The 20587-nt window shown below is 39.8% G+C and overlaps 1 protein-coding gene across 1 annotated transcript in view; it reads right to left on the bottom strand.

Annotated features, from left to right (window-relative positions):
* Positions 1-20310, bottom strand: part of LOC128704746 (major facilitator superfamily domain-containing protein 4A-like) — a 62397-nt gene extending 42087 nt beyond the window's left edge. The window contains exons 1-3 of the mRNA XM_070083067.1: positions 20267-20310; positions 11925-13784; positions 2926-3048 (exon numbers count right to left, since the gene is read on the bottom strand). Coding sequence (XP_069939168.1) covers positions 2926-3048; positions 11925-12105 — 304 coding nt within the window. The 5' untranslated portion in view covers positions 12106-13784; positions 20267-20310. The remainder of the gene's footprint in view (positions 1-2925; positions 3049-11924; positions 13785-20266) is intronic.
* Between the last annotated feature and the right edge of the window lie 277 nt (positions 20311-20587).

Raw genomic sequence — 20587 nt, 5'->3', positions numbered from 1 at the left:
AGACAACCAGACGCCGCACATGTGTCTAATTTCATCAGTAGTTGTAGTAGAAGAAGAAGAGGTAGTAGTAGTGGTAGTGGTAGAAGTGGGAAATAAGGAAGACGAGCCAGTCAAATACAAAGGAAGGGGAGCACTGCAAGAGAGCTAGAAACCCACAGAGGGAGAGCAAGCGCACCGAGGTGCGTGAAAGGGGAAGTGGTGAAATAAAATAAAGAAGGAACAGAAACACGAGACAGGAGAGAGAAAGACAACCCAGAGGAGAAAAGGAGAGAGGAAAGGGGAAGAGGAAGAAGAAAAAGAAGAAGAAGAAGAAAAAATGAGGAATCAGGTTAAGTCACGGGTGTTCTGAAGTTTGGAGCATTTTACAATGTAGTGGGAGAGGAAGGCATCTACAGAGACGAAGCCAGGGCTAAGGTTCATACAAGGAAAGTTGTGTATAAGAGAGGATTCAACTAAACGGCGACTGTTCGAGTTGGAAGTAGGGAAGACAGTTTTAGCAGAAGACCAGTCAATAGGATGGCTATGATCTCTGACGTGACAGAAAAGAGCATTGTTAGTGTCGGCAAGCCTAACACTATTTTTGTGCTCCCTAAGTCTGTCAGAAAGAGATCGACCAGTTTCTCCAAAGTATTGAAGAGGACAGGAGGAGCAAGAAATAGAGTAGACACCAGGAACATCTGTAGATGGAGGAGAGGTATGAACGAGATTAGTGCGAAGAGTGTTAGTCTGGCGGAAGGTAAGCTTGATGTCTAAGGGACGGAGAGAATTGTTGAGATTAGAAAGACCGGAAATGTAGGGAAGGCAGAGGATAGAAGAGTTCCCATGAGTAGAGAGTTTGGGAGAGAAGAAATTGCGTTTAGCACGTGAGAGGGCAGAGTCTATGAAATGGGAAGGGTAGCCAAGACGGGAGAACGAATTATAAAGAGTGGAAATTTCTGCTGGAAGGAACTGAGGATCACAGATGCGGAGGGCACGGAGAAAGAGGGAGATAAGAACACTTTTCTTGACATCTTTGTGTATCGTTCCAGTCACGGTATTGTGCCTTTTTGTTATTTAAATACCTTTAGTAACTCCGCACCTCCTCCTAATCTCCAGCTATGGATTCTCTGCATTATATTCACAGCACACATTGCAATCAGACACGACATCTCCACTACCTCCAGCCTCCTCCACTACCTCCAGCCTTCTTGTTACAACATTCATCAACCATGCTTCACACCCATATAATAGTGTTGGTATAACTATACTCTCATACATTCCCATCTTTGCTTCCATGGACAAAGTTCTTTGTCCCCTCAGACTCCTCAGAGCACCACTCACCTTTTTCCCCTCATCAGCGCTATGATTCACCTCATCTTTCATAGACACATCTGCTGACATGTTCACTCCTAAATATCTGAATACATTCACCTCCTCCATACTCTCTCCCTCCAATCTGATATCCAATCTTTCATTACCTAACTTTCTGTTATCCTCATCACCTTACTGTTTCCTATATTCACTTATAATTTCCAATTTTTACATACCCTACCAGACTCATCCACCAACCTCTGCAACTTGTCTTCAGAATCTGCCAAAAGCACAGTGTCATCAGCAAAGAGCAACTGTGACAACTCCCACTTTGTGTTAGATTCTTTATCTTTTAACTCCACACATCTTGCCAACGCCCCAGCATCACTACTCTCACAACCCCATCTATATATATAATGAACAACTGTGGTGACATCACACATCCTTGTCTAAGGCCACCTTTTACTGTCTAACAACCACTGTGACATCACACATCCTTGTCTAAGGCCACCTTTTACTGTCTAACAACCATGGTGACATCACACATCCTTGTCTAAGGCCACCTTTTACTGTCTAACAACCATGGTGACATCACACATCCTTGTTTAAGGCCACCTTTTACTGTCTAACAACCATGGTGACATCACATATCCTTGTCTAAGGCCACCTTTTACTGTCTAACAACCATGGTGACATCGCACATCCTTGTCTAAGGCCACCTTTTACTGTCTAACAACCACGGTGACATCACACATCCTTGTCTAAGGCCCACTTTTACTGGGAAATAATTTCCCTCTTTCCTACATACTCTAACTTGAGCCTCACTATCCTCAAAAAAACTCTTCACTGCTTTCAGTAACCTACCTCCTACACCATACACCTGCAACATCTGCCACATTGCCCCCCTATCCACCCCATCATGCACCTTTTCCAAATCCATAAATGCTACAGAAACCTCTTTACACTCATCTAAATACTGTTCACTTATATGTTTCACTGTAAACACCTGGTCCACACACCTCCTACCTTTCCTAAAGCCTCCTTGTTCATCTGCTATCCTACTCTGTCTTACTATTAATTCTTTCAATAATAACTCTACCATACACTTTACCAGGTATACTCAACAAACTATAATTTTTGCACTCTCTTTTGTCCACTTTCCCTTTATACAAAGGAACTATGCATGCTCTCTGCCAATCCCTAGGTACCTTACCCTCTTCCATACATTTATTAAGTAAAAACACCAACCACTCCATAACTATATCCCCAACTGCTTTTAACATTTCTATCTTTATCCCATCAATCCCAGCTGCTTTACCCTCTTTCATTCTACCCACTGCCTCACACACCTTCCACACACACAGGATCACACACCTCTCCCCACACACAACTGGCTTTTCCTCACTCCTACCAGATGTTATACCTCCCTGCCCAATGCACAAAATCACAGATTCCTATTTTCATCAACATTTAACAGTTCCTGGTTAAAGAGAGAGAGAGAGAGAGGTTCCAGTGTGATACATAAGACCAGAGGAGCACTGCAGAAGACCTACTGGCCTATACAAGCCAGATCCTACTCTCAACCACAAAAGCTAGCTAGGCCTAACAGAGTAGCTCCCAGGGAGATAGGCCTACCTAGGTCTAGCAGGGTAGGCCCCAGGAAGGCCACACACATGCCAAATGACCAGAAAACAGCACAGTAGGTGACAGTTTGTAGACAGTTAGACCAAAACAGTTCAAGGAATTTGATGTTTCCGCCTGGAGATGGTGGTAGTTGCGATGGTGGTAGTTGCGATGGTGGTAGTTGCGATGGTGGTAGTCGCGACGATGGTAGTTGCGATGGTGGTAGTTGCGATGGTGGTAGTTGCGATGGTGGTAGTTGCGATGGTGGTAGTTACGATGGTGGTAGTTGCGATGGTGGTAGTTGCGATGGTGGTAGTTGCGATGGTGGTAGAGAAAAACAACAGGTTAGGTTCAAATAGAAGACATGTTAGTAGTAATATTAATTATACAACCCACAATACCATGACTACAACAATTCACAACTAACCCACAATACCATGACTACAACAATTCACAACTAACCCACAATACCATGACTACAACAATTCACAACTAACCCACAATACCATGACTACAACAATTCACAACTAACCCACAATACCATGACTACAACAATTCACAACTAACCCACAATACCATGACTACAACAATTCACCACTAACCCACAATACCATGACTACAACAATTCACAACTAACCCACAATACCATGACTACAACAATTCACAACTAACCCACAATACCATGACTACAACAATTCACAACTAACCCACAATACCATGACTACAACAATTCACAACTAACCCACAATACCATGACTACAACAATTCACAACTAACCCACAATACCATGACTACAACAATTCACAACTAACCCACAATACCATGACTACAACAATTCACAACTAACCCACAATACCATGACTACAACAATTCACAACTAACCCACAATACCATGACTACAACAATTCACAACTAACCCACAATACCATGACTACAACAATTCACAACTAACCCACAATACCATGACTACAACAATTCACAACTAACCCACAATACCATGACTACAACAATTCACCACTAACCCACAATACCATGACTACAACAATTCACAACTAACCCACAATACCATGACTACAACAATTCACAACTAACCCACAATACCATGACTACAACAATTCACAACTAACCCACAATACCATGACTACAACAATTCACAACTAACCCACAATACCATGACTACAACAATTCACAACTAGCCCACAATACCATGACTACAACAATTCACAACTAGCCCACAATACCATGACTACAACAATTCACAACTAACCCACAATACCATGACTACAACAATTCACCACTAACCCACAATACCATGACTACAACAATTCACCACTAACCCACAATACCATGACTACAACAATTCACAACTAACCCACAATACCATGACTACAACAATTCACAACTAACCCACAATACCATGACTACAACAATTCACAACTAACCCACAATACCATGACTACAACAATTCACAACTAACCCACAATACCATGACTACAACAATTCACAACTAGCCCACAATACCATGACTACAACAATTCACAACTAGCCCACAATACCATGACTACAACAATTCACAACTAACCCACAATACCATGACTACAACAATTCACCACTAACCCACAATACCATGACTACAACAATTCACAACTAACCCACAATACCATGACTACAACAATTCACAACTAACCCACAATACCATGACTACAACAATTCACAACTAACCCACAATACCATTACTACAACAATTCACAACTAGCCCACAATACCATGACTACAACAATTCACAACTAGCCCACAATACCATGACCACAACAATTCACAACTAACCCACAATACCATGACTACAACAATTCACCACTAACCCACAATACCATGACTACAACAATTCACAACTAACCCACAATACCATGACTACAACAATTCACAACTAACCCACAATACCATGACTACAACAATTCACAACTAACCCACAATACCATGACTACAACAATTCACAACTAACCCACAATACCATGACTACAACAATTCACAACTAGCCCACAATACCATGACTACAACAATTCACAACTAGCCCACAATACCATGACTACAACAATTCACAACTAACCCACAATACCATGACTACAACAATTCACCACTAACCCACAATACCATGACTACAACAATTCACAACTAACCCACAATACCATGACTACAACAATTCACAACTAACCCACAATACCATGACTACAACAATTCACAACTAACCCACAATACCATGACTGCAACGATTCACATCTAACCCACAATACCATAACAACAACAATTCACAACTAACCCACAATACCATGACTACCACAATTCACAACTAACCCACAATACCATGACTACAACAATTCACAACTAACTCACAAAACCATGACTACCACAATTCACAACTAACCCACAATACCATGACTACCACAATTCACAACTAACCCACAATACCATGACTACAACAATTCACAACTAGCCCACAATACCATGACTACAACAATTCACAACTAACCCACAATACCATGACTACAACAATTCACAACTAACCCACAATACCATGACTACAACAATTCACAACTAACCCACAATACCATGACAACAACTACAACAATTCACAACTAACCCACAATACCATGACTACAACAATTCACAACTAACCCACAATACCATGACTACAACAATTCACTACTAACCCACAATACCATAACAACAACAATTCACAACTAACCCACAATACAATGACTACCACAATTCAATTCACAACTAACCCCACAATACATGACTACAACAATTCACAACTAACCCACAATACCATGACTACAACAATTCACAACTAACCCACAATACCATGACTACAACAATTCACAACTAACCCACAATACCATGACTACAACAATTCACAACTAACCCACAATACCATGACTACAACAATTCACAACTAACCCACAATACCATAACAACAACAATTCACAACTAACCCACAATACCATGACTACCACAATTCACAACTAACCCACAATACCATGACTACAACAATTCACAACTAACCCACAATACCATGACTACAACAATTCACAACTAACCCACAATACCATGACTACCACAATTCACAACTAACCCACAATACCATGACTACAACAATTCACAGCTAACCCACAATACCATGACTACCACAATTCACAACTAACCCGCAATACCATGACTACAACAATTCACAACTAACCCACAATACCATGACTACAACAATTCACAACTAACCCACAATACCATGACTACAACAATTCACAACTAACCTACAATACCATGACTACAACAATTCACAACTAACCTACAATACTATGACAGCAACAATTCACAACTAACCCACAATACCATGACTACAGCAATTCACAACTAACCCACAATACCATGACTACAACAATTCACAACTAACCTACAATACCATGACTACAACAATTCACAACTAACCTACAATACTATGACAGCAACAATTCACAACTAACCTACAATACCATGACTACAACAATTCACAACTAACCTACAATACTATGACAGCAACAATTCACAACTAACCCACAATTCCGTGGTAGGGGACTCAGTCTTGGTGAATAAAGGGGAAGTATCACTCCACCAGGATCCTGGTCTTGTATTGCTAACCTATGTTGTAGTCATGATATTGTGGGTTGTGAATTGTTGTAGTCATGGTATTGTGGGTTAGTTGTGAATTGTTGTAGTCATGGTATTGTGGGTTAGTTGTGAATTGTTGTAGTCATGGTATTGTGGGTTAGTTGTGAATTGTTGTAGTCATGGTATTGTGGGTTAGTTGTGAATTGTTGTAGTCATGGTATTGTGGGTTAGTTGTGAATTGTTGTAGTCATGGTATTGTGGGTTAGTGGTGAATTGTTGTAGTCATGGTATTGTGGGTTAGTTGTGAATTGTTGTAGTCATGGTATTGTGGGATAGTTGTGAATTGTTGTAGTCATGGTATTGTGGGTTACTTGTGAATTGTTGTAGTCATGGTATTGTTGGTTAGTTGTGAATTGTTTTTGTCATGGTATTGTGGGTTAGTTGTGAATTGTGGTAGTCATGGTATTGTGGGTTAGTTGTGAATTATTGTAGTCATGATATTGTGGGTTAGTTGTGAATTGTTGTAGTTATGGTATTGTGGGTTAGTAGTGAATTGTTGTAGTCATGGTATTGTGGGTTAGTTGTGAATTATTGTAGTCATGGTATTGTGGGTTAGTTGTGAATTACTGTAGTCATAGTATTGTGGGTTAGTTGTGAATTATTGTAGTCATGGTATTGTGGGTTAGTTGTGAATTATTGTAGTCATGGTATTGTGGGTTAGTTGTGAATTGTTGTAGTCATAGTATTGTGGGTTAGTTGTGAATTGTTGTAGTCATAGTATTGTGGGTTAGTTGTGAATTATTGTAGTCATGGTATTATGGGTTAGTTGTGAATTATTGTAGTCATGGTATTATGGGTTAGTTGTGAATTATTGTAGTCATGGTATTATGGGCTAGTTGTGAATTATTGTAGTCATGGTATTATGGGCTAATTGTGAATTATTGTAGTCATGGTATTATGGGTTAGTTGTGAATTATTGTAGTCATGGTATTATGGGCTAGTTGTGAATTATTGTAGTCATGGTATTATGGGCTAGTTGTGAATTATTGTAGTCATGGTATTATGGGTTAGTTGTGAATTATTGTAGTCATGGTATTATGGGCTAGTTGTGAATTATTGTAGTCATGGTATTATGGGCTAGTTGTGAACTGTTCCAGATATTAATACCAGCAAACAAAGCTCCCTAAATTCCACCAATATAACGACATTTATCTTCGAAAACATACAGAGTCAAACGCCATCAACAAACAATAAAATTCCTCACATTAGTGGACTGCTGGTGGACACAAATACAATGTTTGTGGCTTTCACAGAGACCCAGATAAAGGATAATTATGAGAACAAAATTTGAATCTCAGGTTAAAACCTATTCAGATGCGACAGAATAGACAGGCAACAATGGAAAGGGGGAGGGTTGACTTGTACATCAGTCTCTCATTTGCACAGAACTACTATGTACCTCAAATGATGTAGTTGAAGTTTTGGTGGTAAAAATTGAAAACCGAAACCTGGTCATTGTGGTGGTATACAAGCCTCCAGATGCTACTTCCCAGTAATTCAGTGAACGGCTTTTGAAAATTGACCAGTGTGTGGAAAATCTCCCAACTCCTGCCCCCAACATCTTGCTGCTGGGTGAGTTCAACCTGAGACACCTAAAATGGAGGAGTTTAGCAAATAATGTTTCAGCAGAGGTCACCCCAGGAGGCAGCTCAGATGAAAATTCACGCAAGAGCATAAGAAAGAAGGAACACTGCAGCAGGCCTACTGGCCCATGCGAGGTAGGTCTAATTCTCCCACCGGCTTAAGCCAACGTCCTAACCTAGTCAGGTCAGGTCACATACACTTAAGGAAGGAGCACAGCATATGACCTAGTAGCACAAGCTAGTCAGGTCCAACTCACACCCACCCACACCCACTCATGTATTTATCTAACCTATTTTTAAAGCTACACAACGTTTTAGCCTCAATAACTGTACTCGGGAGTTTGTTCCACTCATCCACAACTCTGTTACCAAACCAGTGCTTTCCTATATCCTTCCTGAATCTGAATTTTTCCAACTTAAAACCATTGCTGCGAGTCCTGTCTAGGCTAGATATTTTCAGCACACTATTTACATCCCCTTTATTTATTCCTGTTTTCCATTTATTCACCTCAATCATATCCCCCCTAATTCTACACCTTTCTAGAGAGTGCAGATTCATGGCCCTCAGTCTATCCTCATAGGGTAGATTTCTGATGTACAAGAATGGTATACAATACCGACAAGATAAAAACTGAGACACTGACTATGCCCTCGTCTGCTACCCGTCCCTCTCCACCTGACGTTAGTATATAAGCGCCAGCCTTCTTGCCTGTGCTCCAGAATCTGTACTGATAAAGCCACTGGATAAATAACACACAAAGAGTAATAGTAAACAGAGTAAAGTCTGAGGTGGTACAGTGAAAAGCTCTGTTCCACAAGGCACAGTACTGGCTCCCAGTGTTCCACAAGGCACAGTACTCGCTCCCAGTGTTCCACAAGGCACAGTACTGGCTCCCAGTGTTCCACAAGGCACAGTACTCGCTCCCAGTGTTCCACAAGGCACAGTACTCGCTCCCAGTGTTCCACAAGGCACAGTACTCGCTCCCAGTGTTCCACAAGGCACAGTACTTGCTCCCAGTGTTCCACAAGGCACAGTACTCGCTCCCAGTGTTCCACAAGGCACAGTACTCGCTCCCAGTGTTCCACAAGGCACAGTACTCGCTCCCAGTGTTCCACAAGGCACAGTACTCTCTCCCATCCTGTTCCTCATCCTCATATCTGACATAGAGATGTAAGCCATAGAGCTCCGTGTCTTCCTTTGTGGATGACACCCAAATTGCCATGACAGTATGATCCATCGTAGACACTGTAAGGCTCCAGGCGGACATTAACCAAATCTTTAAATAGGTTGCAGAAAACAATATGAAGCTCGGTGAAGACAAATTTCAATTACTCCGCTATAGAAAACTTGAGAAAATTAGAGTGGAAAGCTAATGTGAAGGACCTGGGAGTGATAATGTCAGAGGATCTCACCTTCATCTGGTGGAAAAATGATGGGGATGATTTGTATTCACTGGAATACCCTGTTCAATTGCCTCCCAGCATACATAAGGGGGATTACCAATAGACCCCTAACTGTCTACAAGAACCCTGATTGTCTACAAGACCCCTGGCTGTCTTCAAGATTCCTGGCTGTCTTTAAGACTCCTGGTTGTCTTCAAGACCCCTGGTTGTCTTCAAGACCCCTGGCTGTCTTCAAGACCCCTGGTTGTCTTCAAGACCACTGGTTGTCTTCAAGACCCCTGGCTGTCTTCAAGACCCCTGGTTGTCTTCAAGACCCCTGGTTGTCTTCAAGACCCCTGGCTGTTTTCAAGACCCCTGGTTGTCTTCAAGACCCCTGGTTGTCTTCAAGACCCCTGGCTGTCTTCAAGACCCCTGGTTGTCTTCAAGATCCCTAGTTGTCTTCAAGACCCCTGACTGTCTACAAGACCCCTAACTGTCTACAAGACCCCTGGTTGTCTTCAAGATCCCTGGCTGTCTTCAAGACCCCTGGCTGTCTTCAAGACCCCTGGTTATCTTCAAGACCCCTGGTTGTCTTCAAGACCCCTGGTTGTCTTCAAGACCCCTGGCTGTCTTCAAGACCCCTGGTTGTCTTCAAGACTCCTGGCTGCCTTCAACACCCCTGGTTGTCTTCAAGACTCCTGGCTGTCTTCAAGACCCCTGGTTGTCTTCAAGACCCCTGGCTGTCTTCAAGACCCCTGGTTGTCTTCAAGAAGGTGCTGGACAGACACCTAAAGTCAGTACCTCATCAGCCGAGCTGTGGTTCGTACGTCGGTTTACGTGTGGCCAGCAGTAATTGTCTGGTTGATCAGATACTGATCCACCACGAGGCCTGGTCTCAGACCTGGCCGCGGGGGCGTCGACTCCAGAAACCACTCCAGATTCATAGTATTGTGGGTTAGTGTTTGACTTAGTAACTACTCTAGTTAATCACAAATCAACTTTACTGTCAGTTAAATATCTGGGAATCCCCTTTGACCCATGCATGTCAGGAGAATTGATAGGAAACAGTGTAGTAAAGAAAGCGAATGCCAGACTGAAGTTCCTGTATAGACAAGCACAGTGTCTACCTACTGAGGCTCGCAGGACCCTATGTCTAGCCCTTATACAATGCCATATGGATTACGCTTGCTCTTCTTGGTACTCTGCCTTGACAAAAAAACTGAAAGATAGACTGCAAATCACCCAGAACAAAATCGTAAGATTCATCCTGGGGCTGGGACCAAGAGAACATGTAGGCCAGGATGAATTACAGCAGTTGGATATGCTGAATGTTGAGGACAGAGTAAAACAACTGAAGCTAAATCATGTTTATAAAATTGCTCACAAACAATGTCCAGAATATCTTGCTGTCAATTTTGTCAAGGTTGGGAACCAAAACAATCATAGTACTAGGGGGAGAGAGCATAACTTTGTAGTACCCAGTCATTGGTCAGGCTTCAAACACCTTTCATTGCACAGTAATAAAGGAATGGAACAGACTGCCCGCACATGTCAAAGCCAGTCATAACATGAACCAGTTCAAGAAGAGTGCCAAAAGGTGTCTGATGAATGTAGCTACAGAAAGGGAGGGGAATGATTTTCTATTTTTTAGCTAACATACGTGTAAATTTTACCATATTCCTAGTAATGGCCCTCGTATTGTAGATAGTCTTAATGACCCTCGTGTAGTAGATAGTCTTAATGACCCTCGTATGGTAGATAGTCTTAATGACCCTCGTGTAGTAGATAGTCTTAATGACCCTCGTGTAGTAGATAGTCTTAATGACCCTCGTATTGTAGATAGTCTTAATGACCCTCGTGTAATAGATAGTCTTAATGACCCTCGTATGGTAGATAGTCTTAATGACCCTCGTGTAGTAGATAGTCTTAATGACCCTCGTGTAGTAGATAGTCTTAATGACCCTCGTATTGTAGATAGTCTTAATGACCCTCGTGTAGTAGATAGTCTTTTTAGTATGATAATAAGATGTTATCTTCATTATAGAATAATAAGAAAATATTATAACCTTTATATTATAATAATAAGGTAAAAGGACCCCAATGGAAATAAGTCACTCTGTCTGACTTTTTTGAGTTATCCCAGGTTCTCTACACATATGCTGCTATGTATGATAATTCTATGTAACTGTATTTGTGTATACCTGAATAAACTTACTTACTTACTTACTTACTTACTTACTTACTTACTTACTTACTTACTTACTTACTAACCTTCTATCTTTACTGTGTCCATCAACTTCAGAAAGCAGCAGAAATTAGCACAAAAGAAAGTATAAATCTTACCAGTGGACGGAGGTACCATTGTGTGACCCATCTTGTTGACACACAGTTCCTTGGCGTGACCAAATACCCTGGTACCACCTGCAGTGCCACCTGCAGTGCCACCTGCAGTGCCACCTACAGTGCCACCTACAGTGCCACCTACAGTGCCGTTGATGGAGGTATCTGCAACTCTGTCCATCATGCAAGGTTGCTGAGACTCGTCCAGGGAGAAGCTACCTTCTAGGATCTGTTAAGTTTGTTCCAACAAAGACTGTTGCAAGTACAATACTTTCTCTTGTTCCACTGTGATAAAACTTTCTCTTGTTCCACTGTGATAAAACTTTCTCTTGTTCCACTGTGATAAAACTTTCTCTTGTTCCACTGATAAAACTTTCTCTTGTTCCACTGTGATAACTTTCTATTTTAATGAAAGTTTCCTCTTGTCAATGATAACTTTCTCTGGTCAATGATAACTTTCTCTGGTCAATGATAACTTTCTCTGGTCAATGATAACTTTCTCTGGTCAATGATAACTTTCTCTGGTCAATGATAACTTTCTCTGGTCAATGATAACTTTCTCTGGTCAATGATAACTTTCTCTGGTCAATGATAACTTTCTCTGGTCAATGATAACTTTCTCTGGTCAATGATAACTTTCTCTGGTCAATGATAACTTTCTCTGGTCAATGATAACTTTCTCTGGTCAATGATAACTTTCTCTGGTCAATGATAACTTTCTCTGGTCAATGATAACTTTCTCTGGTCAATGATAACTTTCTCTGGTCACTGATAACTTTCTCTCGTCACTGATAACTTTCTCTCGTCACTGATAACTTTCTCTCGTCACTGATAACTTTCTCTCGTCACTGATAACTTTCTCTCGTCACTGATAACTTTCTCTCGTCACTGATAACTTTCTCTGGTCACTGATAACTTTCTCTGGTCACTGATAACTTTCTCTGGTCACTGATAACTTTCTCTGGTCACTGATAACTTTCTCTCGTCACTGATAACTTTCTCTCGTCACTGATAACTTTCTCTGGTCACTGATAACTTTCTCTGGTCACTGATAACTTTCTCTGGTCACTGATAACTTTCTCTGGTCACTGATAACTTTCTCTGGTCACTGATAACTTTCTCTGGTCACTGATAAATTCCTATTGTTACAGATAACTCTCTCTTGTCATTGATAACTTTCTCTTATCACTGATAACTTTCCCATGTCATCGATATCTTTCTCAGGTCACTCATAACTTTCTCTTGTCCTCGATAACTTTCTCAGGTCACTGATAACTTTCTCTTGTTATATTGTCACTGATAACTATTTCTGGTAACTGATAACTTTCTCTTGGTACTGATAACTTTCTTTTGTTACTGATAACTTTCTCTTGTTACTAGTAACTTTCTCTTGTTGATAACTTTCTCTTGTTACTGATAACTTTCTCTTGTTGATAACTTTCTCTTGTTACTGGTAACTTTCTCTTGTTGATAACTTTCTCTTGTTACTGGTAACTTTCTCTTGCTAACTTTCTCTTGTTACTGATAACTTTCTATTATTAATAATAACTTTCTCTTGTTACTGATAACTTTCTATTATTAATAATAACTTTCTCTTGTTACTGATAACTTTCTATTATTAATAATAACTTTCTCTTGTTACTGATAACTTTCTATTATTAATAATAACTTTCTCTTGTTATTGATAACTTTCTATTATTAATAATAACTTTCTCTTGTTGATAACTTTCTCTTGTTACTGATAACTTTCTCTTGTTGATAACTTTCTCTTGTTACTGATAACTTTCTTGTTATTGATAATTTTCTCTAGTTACTGATAACTTTCTCTTGTTATAGTTGTTCTTGTCTTCCATCACTCTTTGCCTGTAATAAAAGTATAGGTGATCATGAGCAATATGAACATTATGAACAATATGAACATTATGAACAATATGAACATTATGAACAATATGAACATTATGAACATTGTGAACATTATGAACATTATGAACAATGTGAACAATATGAACATTGTGAACAATATGAACATTATGAACAATATGATTATGAACATTAAGAACAATATGAACATTATGAACAATATGAACAATATGAACAATATGAACATTATGAACATTATGAACATTATGAACAATATGAACATTATGAACAATATGAACATTATGAACATGAACATTATGATTATGAACAATATGAACATGAACATTATGATTATGAACAACACGAACAATATGAACAATATGAACATTATGAACAATATGAACATTATGAACATTATGAACATGAACATTATGATTATGAACAATATGAAATATATGAACATTATGAACATGAACATTATGATTATGAACAATATGAACAATATGAATATTATGAACAATATGAACATTATGAACATTATGAACATGAACATTATGATTATGAACAATAAGAACAATATGAACATTATGAACATTATGAACATGAACATTATGATTATGAACAATATGAACAATATGAACATTATGAACATGAACATTATGATTATGAACAATATGAACAATATGAACAATATGAGCATTATGAACAATATGAACATTATGAACATTATGAACATGAACATTATGATTATGAACAATATAAACAATATGAACATTATGAACAATATGAACATTATGAACATTATGAACATTATGATTATGAACAATATGAACAATATGAACAATATGAACATTATGAACACTATGAACATTATGAACATGAACATTATGATTATGAACAATATGGACAATATGAACATTATGAATATGAACATTATGAACATTATGAACATTATCAACAATATGAACATTATGAACATTATGAACAATATGATTATGAACATTATGAACATTATGAACAATATGAACATTATGAACACTATGAACATTATGAACAATATGAACATTATGAACAATATGAACATTATGAACAATATGATTATGAACAATATGAACATTATGAACATTATGAACAATATGAACATTATGAACAATATGAACATTATGAACATGAATATGAACATTATGAACATTGTGAACATTATGAACAATATGAACATTATGAACATTATGAACAATATGAGCATTACATTATGAACAATATGATTATGAACATTATGAACATTATGAATATGAACATTATGAACATTATGAACAATATGAACATTATGAACACTATGAACATTATGAACAATATGAACATTATGAACAATATGAACATTATGAACAATATGATTATGAACAATATGAACATTATGAACATTATGAACAATATGAACATTATGAACAATATGAACATTATGAGCATTATGAATATGAACATTATGAATATGAACATTATGAAGATTGTGAACATTATGAACATTATGAACAATATGAACATTATGAACATTATGAACAATACGAACATTATGAACATTATGAAAATGAACATTATGAACATTATGAACAATATGAACACTATGAACATTATGAACATTATGAACAATATGAACACTGAACATTATGAACAATATGAACATTATGAACATTATGAAGAATATGAACACTATGAACATTATGAACAATATGAACAATATGAAAATTATGAATATGAACATTATGAATATGATTATGAACAATATGAACATTATGAACATTATGAACATTATGAACAATATGAACATTATGAACAATATGAACAATATGAACATTATGAACAACATGAACATTATGAACAATATGAACATTATGAACATTATGAACAATATGAACATTATGAACAATATGAACAATATGAACAATATGAATATGAACATTATGAACAATATGAACAATGTGAACATTATGAACAATGTGAACATTATGAACAATATGATTATGAATATGAACATTATGAACAATATGAACATTAACAATATGAACAATATGAGCATTATGAACAATATGATTATGAACAATATGAACATTATGAATATGAACAATATGAACATTATGAACAATATGAACATTATGAACAATATGAACATTAACAATATGAACATTATGAACAATATGAACATTATGAACAATATGAACATTATGAACAATATGAACAATATGAACATTATGAACAATATGAACATTATGAACAATATGAACATTATGAACAATATGAACATTATGAACAGTATGAATATGAACATTATGAACAATATGAACATTATGAACAATATGAACATTATGAACAATATCAACATTAAGAACAAAATGAACATTATGATTATGAATATTATGAATGTGTGGTTGTCAAAAAATTCACTGTAAGACACTGTTCACTGTCAGCAAGACACTGTTCAGTGTCAGCAAGACACTGTTCACTGTCAGCTAACACAGTTCACTGTCAGCAAGACACTGTTCAATGTCACCAAGACACTGTTCACTGTCAGCTAGACGCTGTTCAGTGTCAGCAAGACACTGTTCAGTGTCAGCAAGACACTGTTCACTGTCAGCAAGACACTGTTCACTGTGAGCTAGACACTGTTCAGTGTCAGCCAAACACTGTTCAGTGTCAGCATGACACTGTTCACTGTCAGCTAGACACTGTTCAGTGTCAGCAAGACACTGTTCAGTGTTAGCATGACACTGTTCACTGTCAGCAAGACACTGTTCAGTGTCAGCAAGACACTGTTCACTGTCAGCTAGACACTGTTCACTGTCAACTAGACACTGTTCAGTGTCAGCAAGATACTGTTCACCGTCAGCAAGACATTGCTCACTGTCAGCAAGACACTGTTCACTGTCAGCTAGACACTGTTCAGTGTCAGCAAGACACTGTTCACTGTCAGCTAGACACTGTTCAGTGTCAGCAAGATACTGTTTACTGTCAGCTAGACACTGTTCACTGTCAGCAAGACACTGTTCACTGTCAGCAAGACACTGTTCAATGTCAGCAAGACACTGTTCAGTGTCAGCTAGACACTGTTCAGTGTCAGCAAGACACTGTTCAGTGTCAGCAAGACACTGTTCACTGTCAGCTAGACACTGTTCAGTGTCAGCAAGACACTGCTCAGTGTTAGCATGACACTGTTCACTGTCAGCAAGACACTGTTCAGTGTCAGCAAGAAACTGTTCACTGTCATCTAGACACTGTTCACTGTCAGAAAGACACTGTTCACTGTCAGCAAGACACTGTTCAGTGTCAGCAAGGCACTGATCAGTGTCAGCAAGACACTGTTCAGTGTCAGCAAGACACTGTTCAGTGTCAGCAAGACACTGTTCAGTGTCAGCAAGTCACTGTTCAGTGTCAGCTACACACTGTTCAGTGTCAGCAAGACACTGTTCACTGTCAGCTAGACACTGTTCAATGTCAGCAAGATACTGTTCACTGTCAGCTAGACACTGTTCAGTGTCAGCAAGATACTGTTCACTGTCAGCTAGACACTGTTCACTGTCAGCAAGATACTGTTCACTGTCAGCTAGACACTGTTCACTGTCAGCAAGACACTGTTCAGTGTCAGCAAGACACTGTTCAGTGTCAGCAAGACACTGTTCAGTGTCAGTAAGACACTGTTCAGTGTCAGCAAGACACTGTTCACTGTCAGCTAGACACTGTTCAGTGTCAGCACGACACTGTTCACTGTCAGCTAGACACTGTTCAGTGTCAGCAAGACACTGTTCAGTGTCAGCAAGACACTGTTCAGTGTCAGCAAGACACTGTTCAGTGTCAGCAAGACACTGTTCACTGTCAGCAAGACACTGTTCACTGTCAGCAAGACACTGTTCTCTGTCAGCTAGACACTGTTCAGTGTCAGCAAGACACTGTTCAGTGTCAGCTAGACACTGTTCAGTGTCAGCAAGACACTGTTCAATGTCTAGATACTGTTCACTGTCAACAAGACACTGTTCACTGTCAGCAAGAGACCGTTCACTGTCAGCAAGACACTGTTCAATGCCTAGATACTGTTCACTGTCAGCAAGACACTGTTCAGTGTCAGCAAGACCCTGTTCAGTGTCAGTTAGACACTGTTCAGTGTCAGCAAGACACTGTTCAGTGTCAGCAAGACACTGTTCAGTGTCAGCAAGACACTGTTCACTGTCAGCAAGACACTGTTCAGTGTCAGCAAGACACTGTTCACTGTCAGCAAGACACTGTTCACTGTCAGAAAGACACTGTCCACTGTCAGCTAGACACTGTTCACTGTCAGCTAGACACTGTTCAGCGTCAGGAAGACACTGTTCACTGTCAGCAAGACACTGTTCAGTGTCAGCAAGACACTGTTCAGTGTCAGTAAGACACTGTTCAGTGTCAGCAAGAGACTGTTCAGTGTCAGTAAGAGACTGTTCACTGTCAGCAAGACACTGTTCAGTGTCAGCAAGACACTGTTCGTTGTCTAGATACTGTTCACTGTCAGCAAGACACTGTTCCCTGTCAGCAAGACACTGTTCACTGTCAGCAAGACACTGTTCACTGTCAGTAAGACACTGTTCACTGTCAGCAAGACACTGTTCAATGTCAGCAAGACACTGTTCGTTGTCAGCAAGATACTGTTCACTGTTAGTAAGACACTGTTCACTGTCAGTAAGACACTGTTCGGTGTCAGTAAGACACTGTTCACTGTCAGCAAGACACTGTTCAGTGTCAGCAAGACACTGTTCACTGTCAGCAAGATACTGTTCACTGTCAACAAGACACCATTCACTGTCAGCAAGACACTGTTCACTGCCAAGATACTGTTCTCTGTCAGCAAGATATTGTTCAGTGTCAGCAAGACACTGTTCATTGTGAGCAAGACACTGTTCAGTGTCAGCAAGACACTGTTCACTGTCAGCAAGACACTGTCCACTGTCAGCTAGACGCTGTTCAGTGTCAGAAGACACTGTTCAATGCCTAGATACTGTTCACTGTCAGCAAGACACTGTTCAGAGTCAGCTAGACACTGTTCAGTGTCAGCAAGACACTGTTCAATGCCTAGATACTGTTCATTGTGAGCAAGACACTGTTCAGTGTCAGCAAGACACTGTTCACTGTCAGCAAGACACTGTCCACTGTCAGCAAGAGACTGTTCACTGTCAGCAAGGCACTGTTCAATGTCTAGATACTGTTCACTGTCAGCAAGACACTGTTCAGTGTCAGCAAGACACTGTTCAGTGTCAGCAAGAGACAGTTCAGTGTCAGCAAGAGACTGTTCACTGTCAGCAAGGCACTGTTCAATGTCTAGATACTGTTCACTGTCAGCAAGACACTGTTCAGTGTCAGCAAGACACTGTTCAGTGTCAGCAAGAGACAGTTCAGTGTCAGCAAGAGACTGTTCACTGTCAGCAAGACACTGTTCAGTGTCAGCAAGACACTGTTCACTGTCTAGATACTGTTCACTGTCAGCAAGACACTGTTCACTGTCAGCAAGACACTGTTCAGTGTGAGTAAGACACTCTTCACTGTCAGCAAGACACTGTTCAGTGTCAGCAAGATACTGTTCATTGTCAGCAAGATACTGTTCACTGTCAGCAAGACACTGTTCAGTGTCAGTAAGACACTGTTCACTGTCAGTAAGACACTGTTCACTCTCAGCAAGACACTGTTCGCTGTCAAGATACTGTTCTCTGTCAGCAAGATATTGTTCAGTGTCAGCAAGATACTGTTCACTGTCAGCAAGACACCGTTCACTGTCAGCAAGACACTGTTCAGTGACAGCAAGACACTGTTCAGTGTCAGCAAGACACCGTTCACTGTCAGCAAGACACTGTTCAGTGTCAGCAAGACACTGTTCACTGTCAGCAAGACACTGTTCAGTGTCAGCAAGACACTGTTCACTGGCAGCAAGACACTGTTCAGTGTCAGCAAGACACTGTTCACTGTCAGCAAGACACTGTTCAGTGTCTGCAAGACACTGTTCACTGTCAGCAAGACACTGTTCACTGTCAGCAAGACACTGTTCAGTGTCAGCAAGACACTGTTCACTGTCAACAAGACACTGTTCAGTGTCTGCAAGACACTGTTCACTGTCAGCAAGACACTGTTCAGTGTCTGCAAGACACTGTTCACTGTCAGCAAGACACTGTTCACTGTCAGCAAGACACTGTTCAGTGTCAGCAAGACACTGTTCAGGGTCAGCAAGACACTGTTCAGTGTCAGCAAGACACTGTTCAGGGTCAGCAAGACACTGTTCAGTGTCAGCAAGACACTGTTCAGTGTCAGCAAGACACTGTTCACTGTCAGGAAGACACTGTTCAGTGTCTGCAAGACACTGTTCACTGTCAGCAAGGTATCTTTGTCACTGTCTCTCGCTTATTAAGGTGAGGATCATGCGGAAGGATGAGAGAGAGTAAGAGAGTGTGTGTGAGAAAGAGAGAGAGAGAGAGAGGTACAGTGTGAGACAGCAGCAGTGAGATAGTTCCGTCCAGCACCACACTCTCTCAGATACTGATTATTCCAGCCCACACCACCACCCTCTCTCTCTCTCTCTCTCTCTCTCTCTCTCTCTCTCTCTCTCTCTCTCTCTCTCTCTCTCTCTCTCTCTCTCTCTCTCTCTGCATGTACTCACCTAGTTGAGGTTGCAGGGGTCGATCCCTAGTTCCTGGCCCCATGTGTGTGTCTATCTGCCTGTCTCTCTGTGTTTTACAAGGTTAAGGTTCCTGACTGTTACTTACATCAGCTCATTTGAAAGCCGTTTTATTGTTATGAGACAA

Source organism: Cherax quadricarinatus, chromosome 8, assembly GCF_038502225.1.
Source record: "Cherax quadricarinatus isolate ZL_2023a chromosome 8, ASM3850222v1, whole genome shotgun sequence".
NCBI lineage: Eukaryota > Metazoa > Arthropoda > Malacostraca > Decapoda > Parastacidae > Cherax > Cherax quadricarinatus.
Note: the sequence above shows the minus strand (reverse complement) of the source record. Positions and strands in the feature narration are given on the sequence as shown.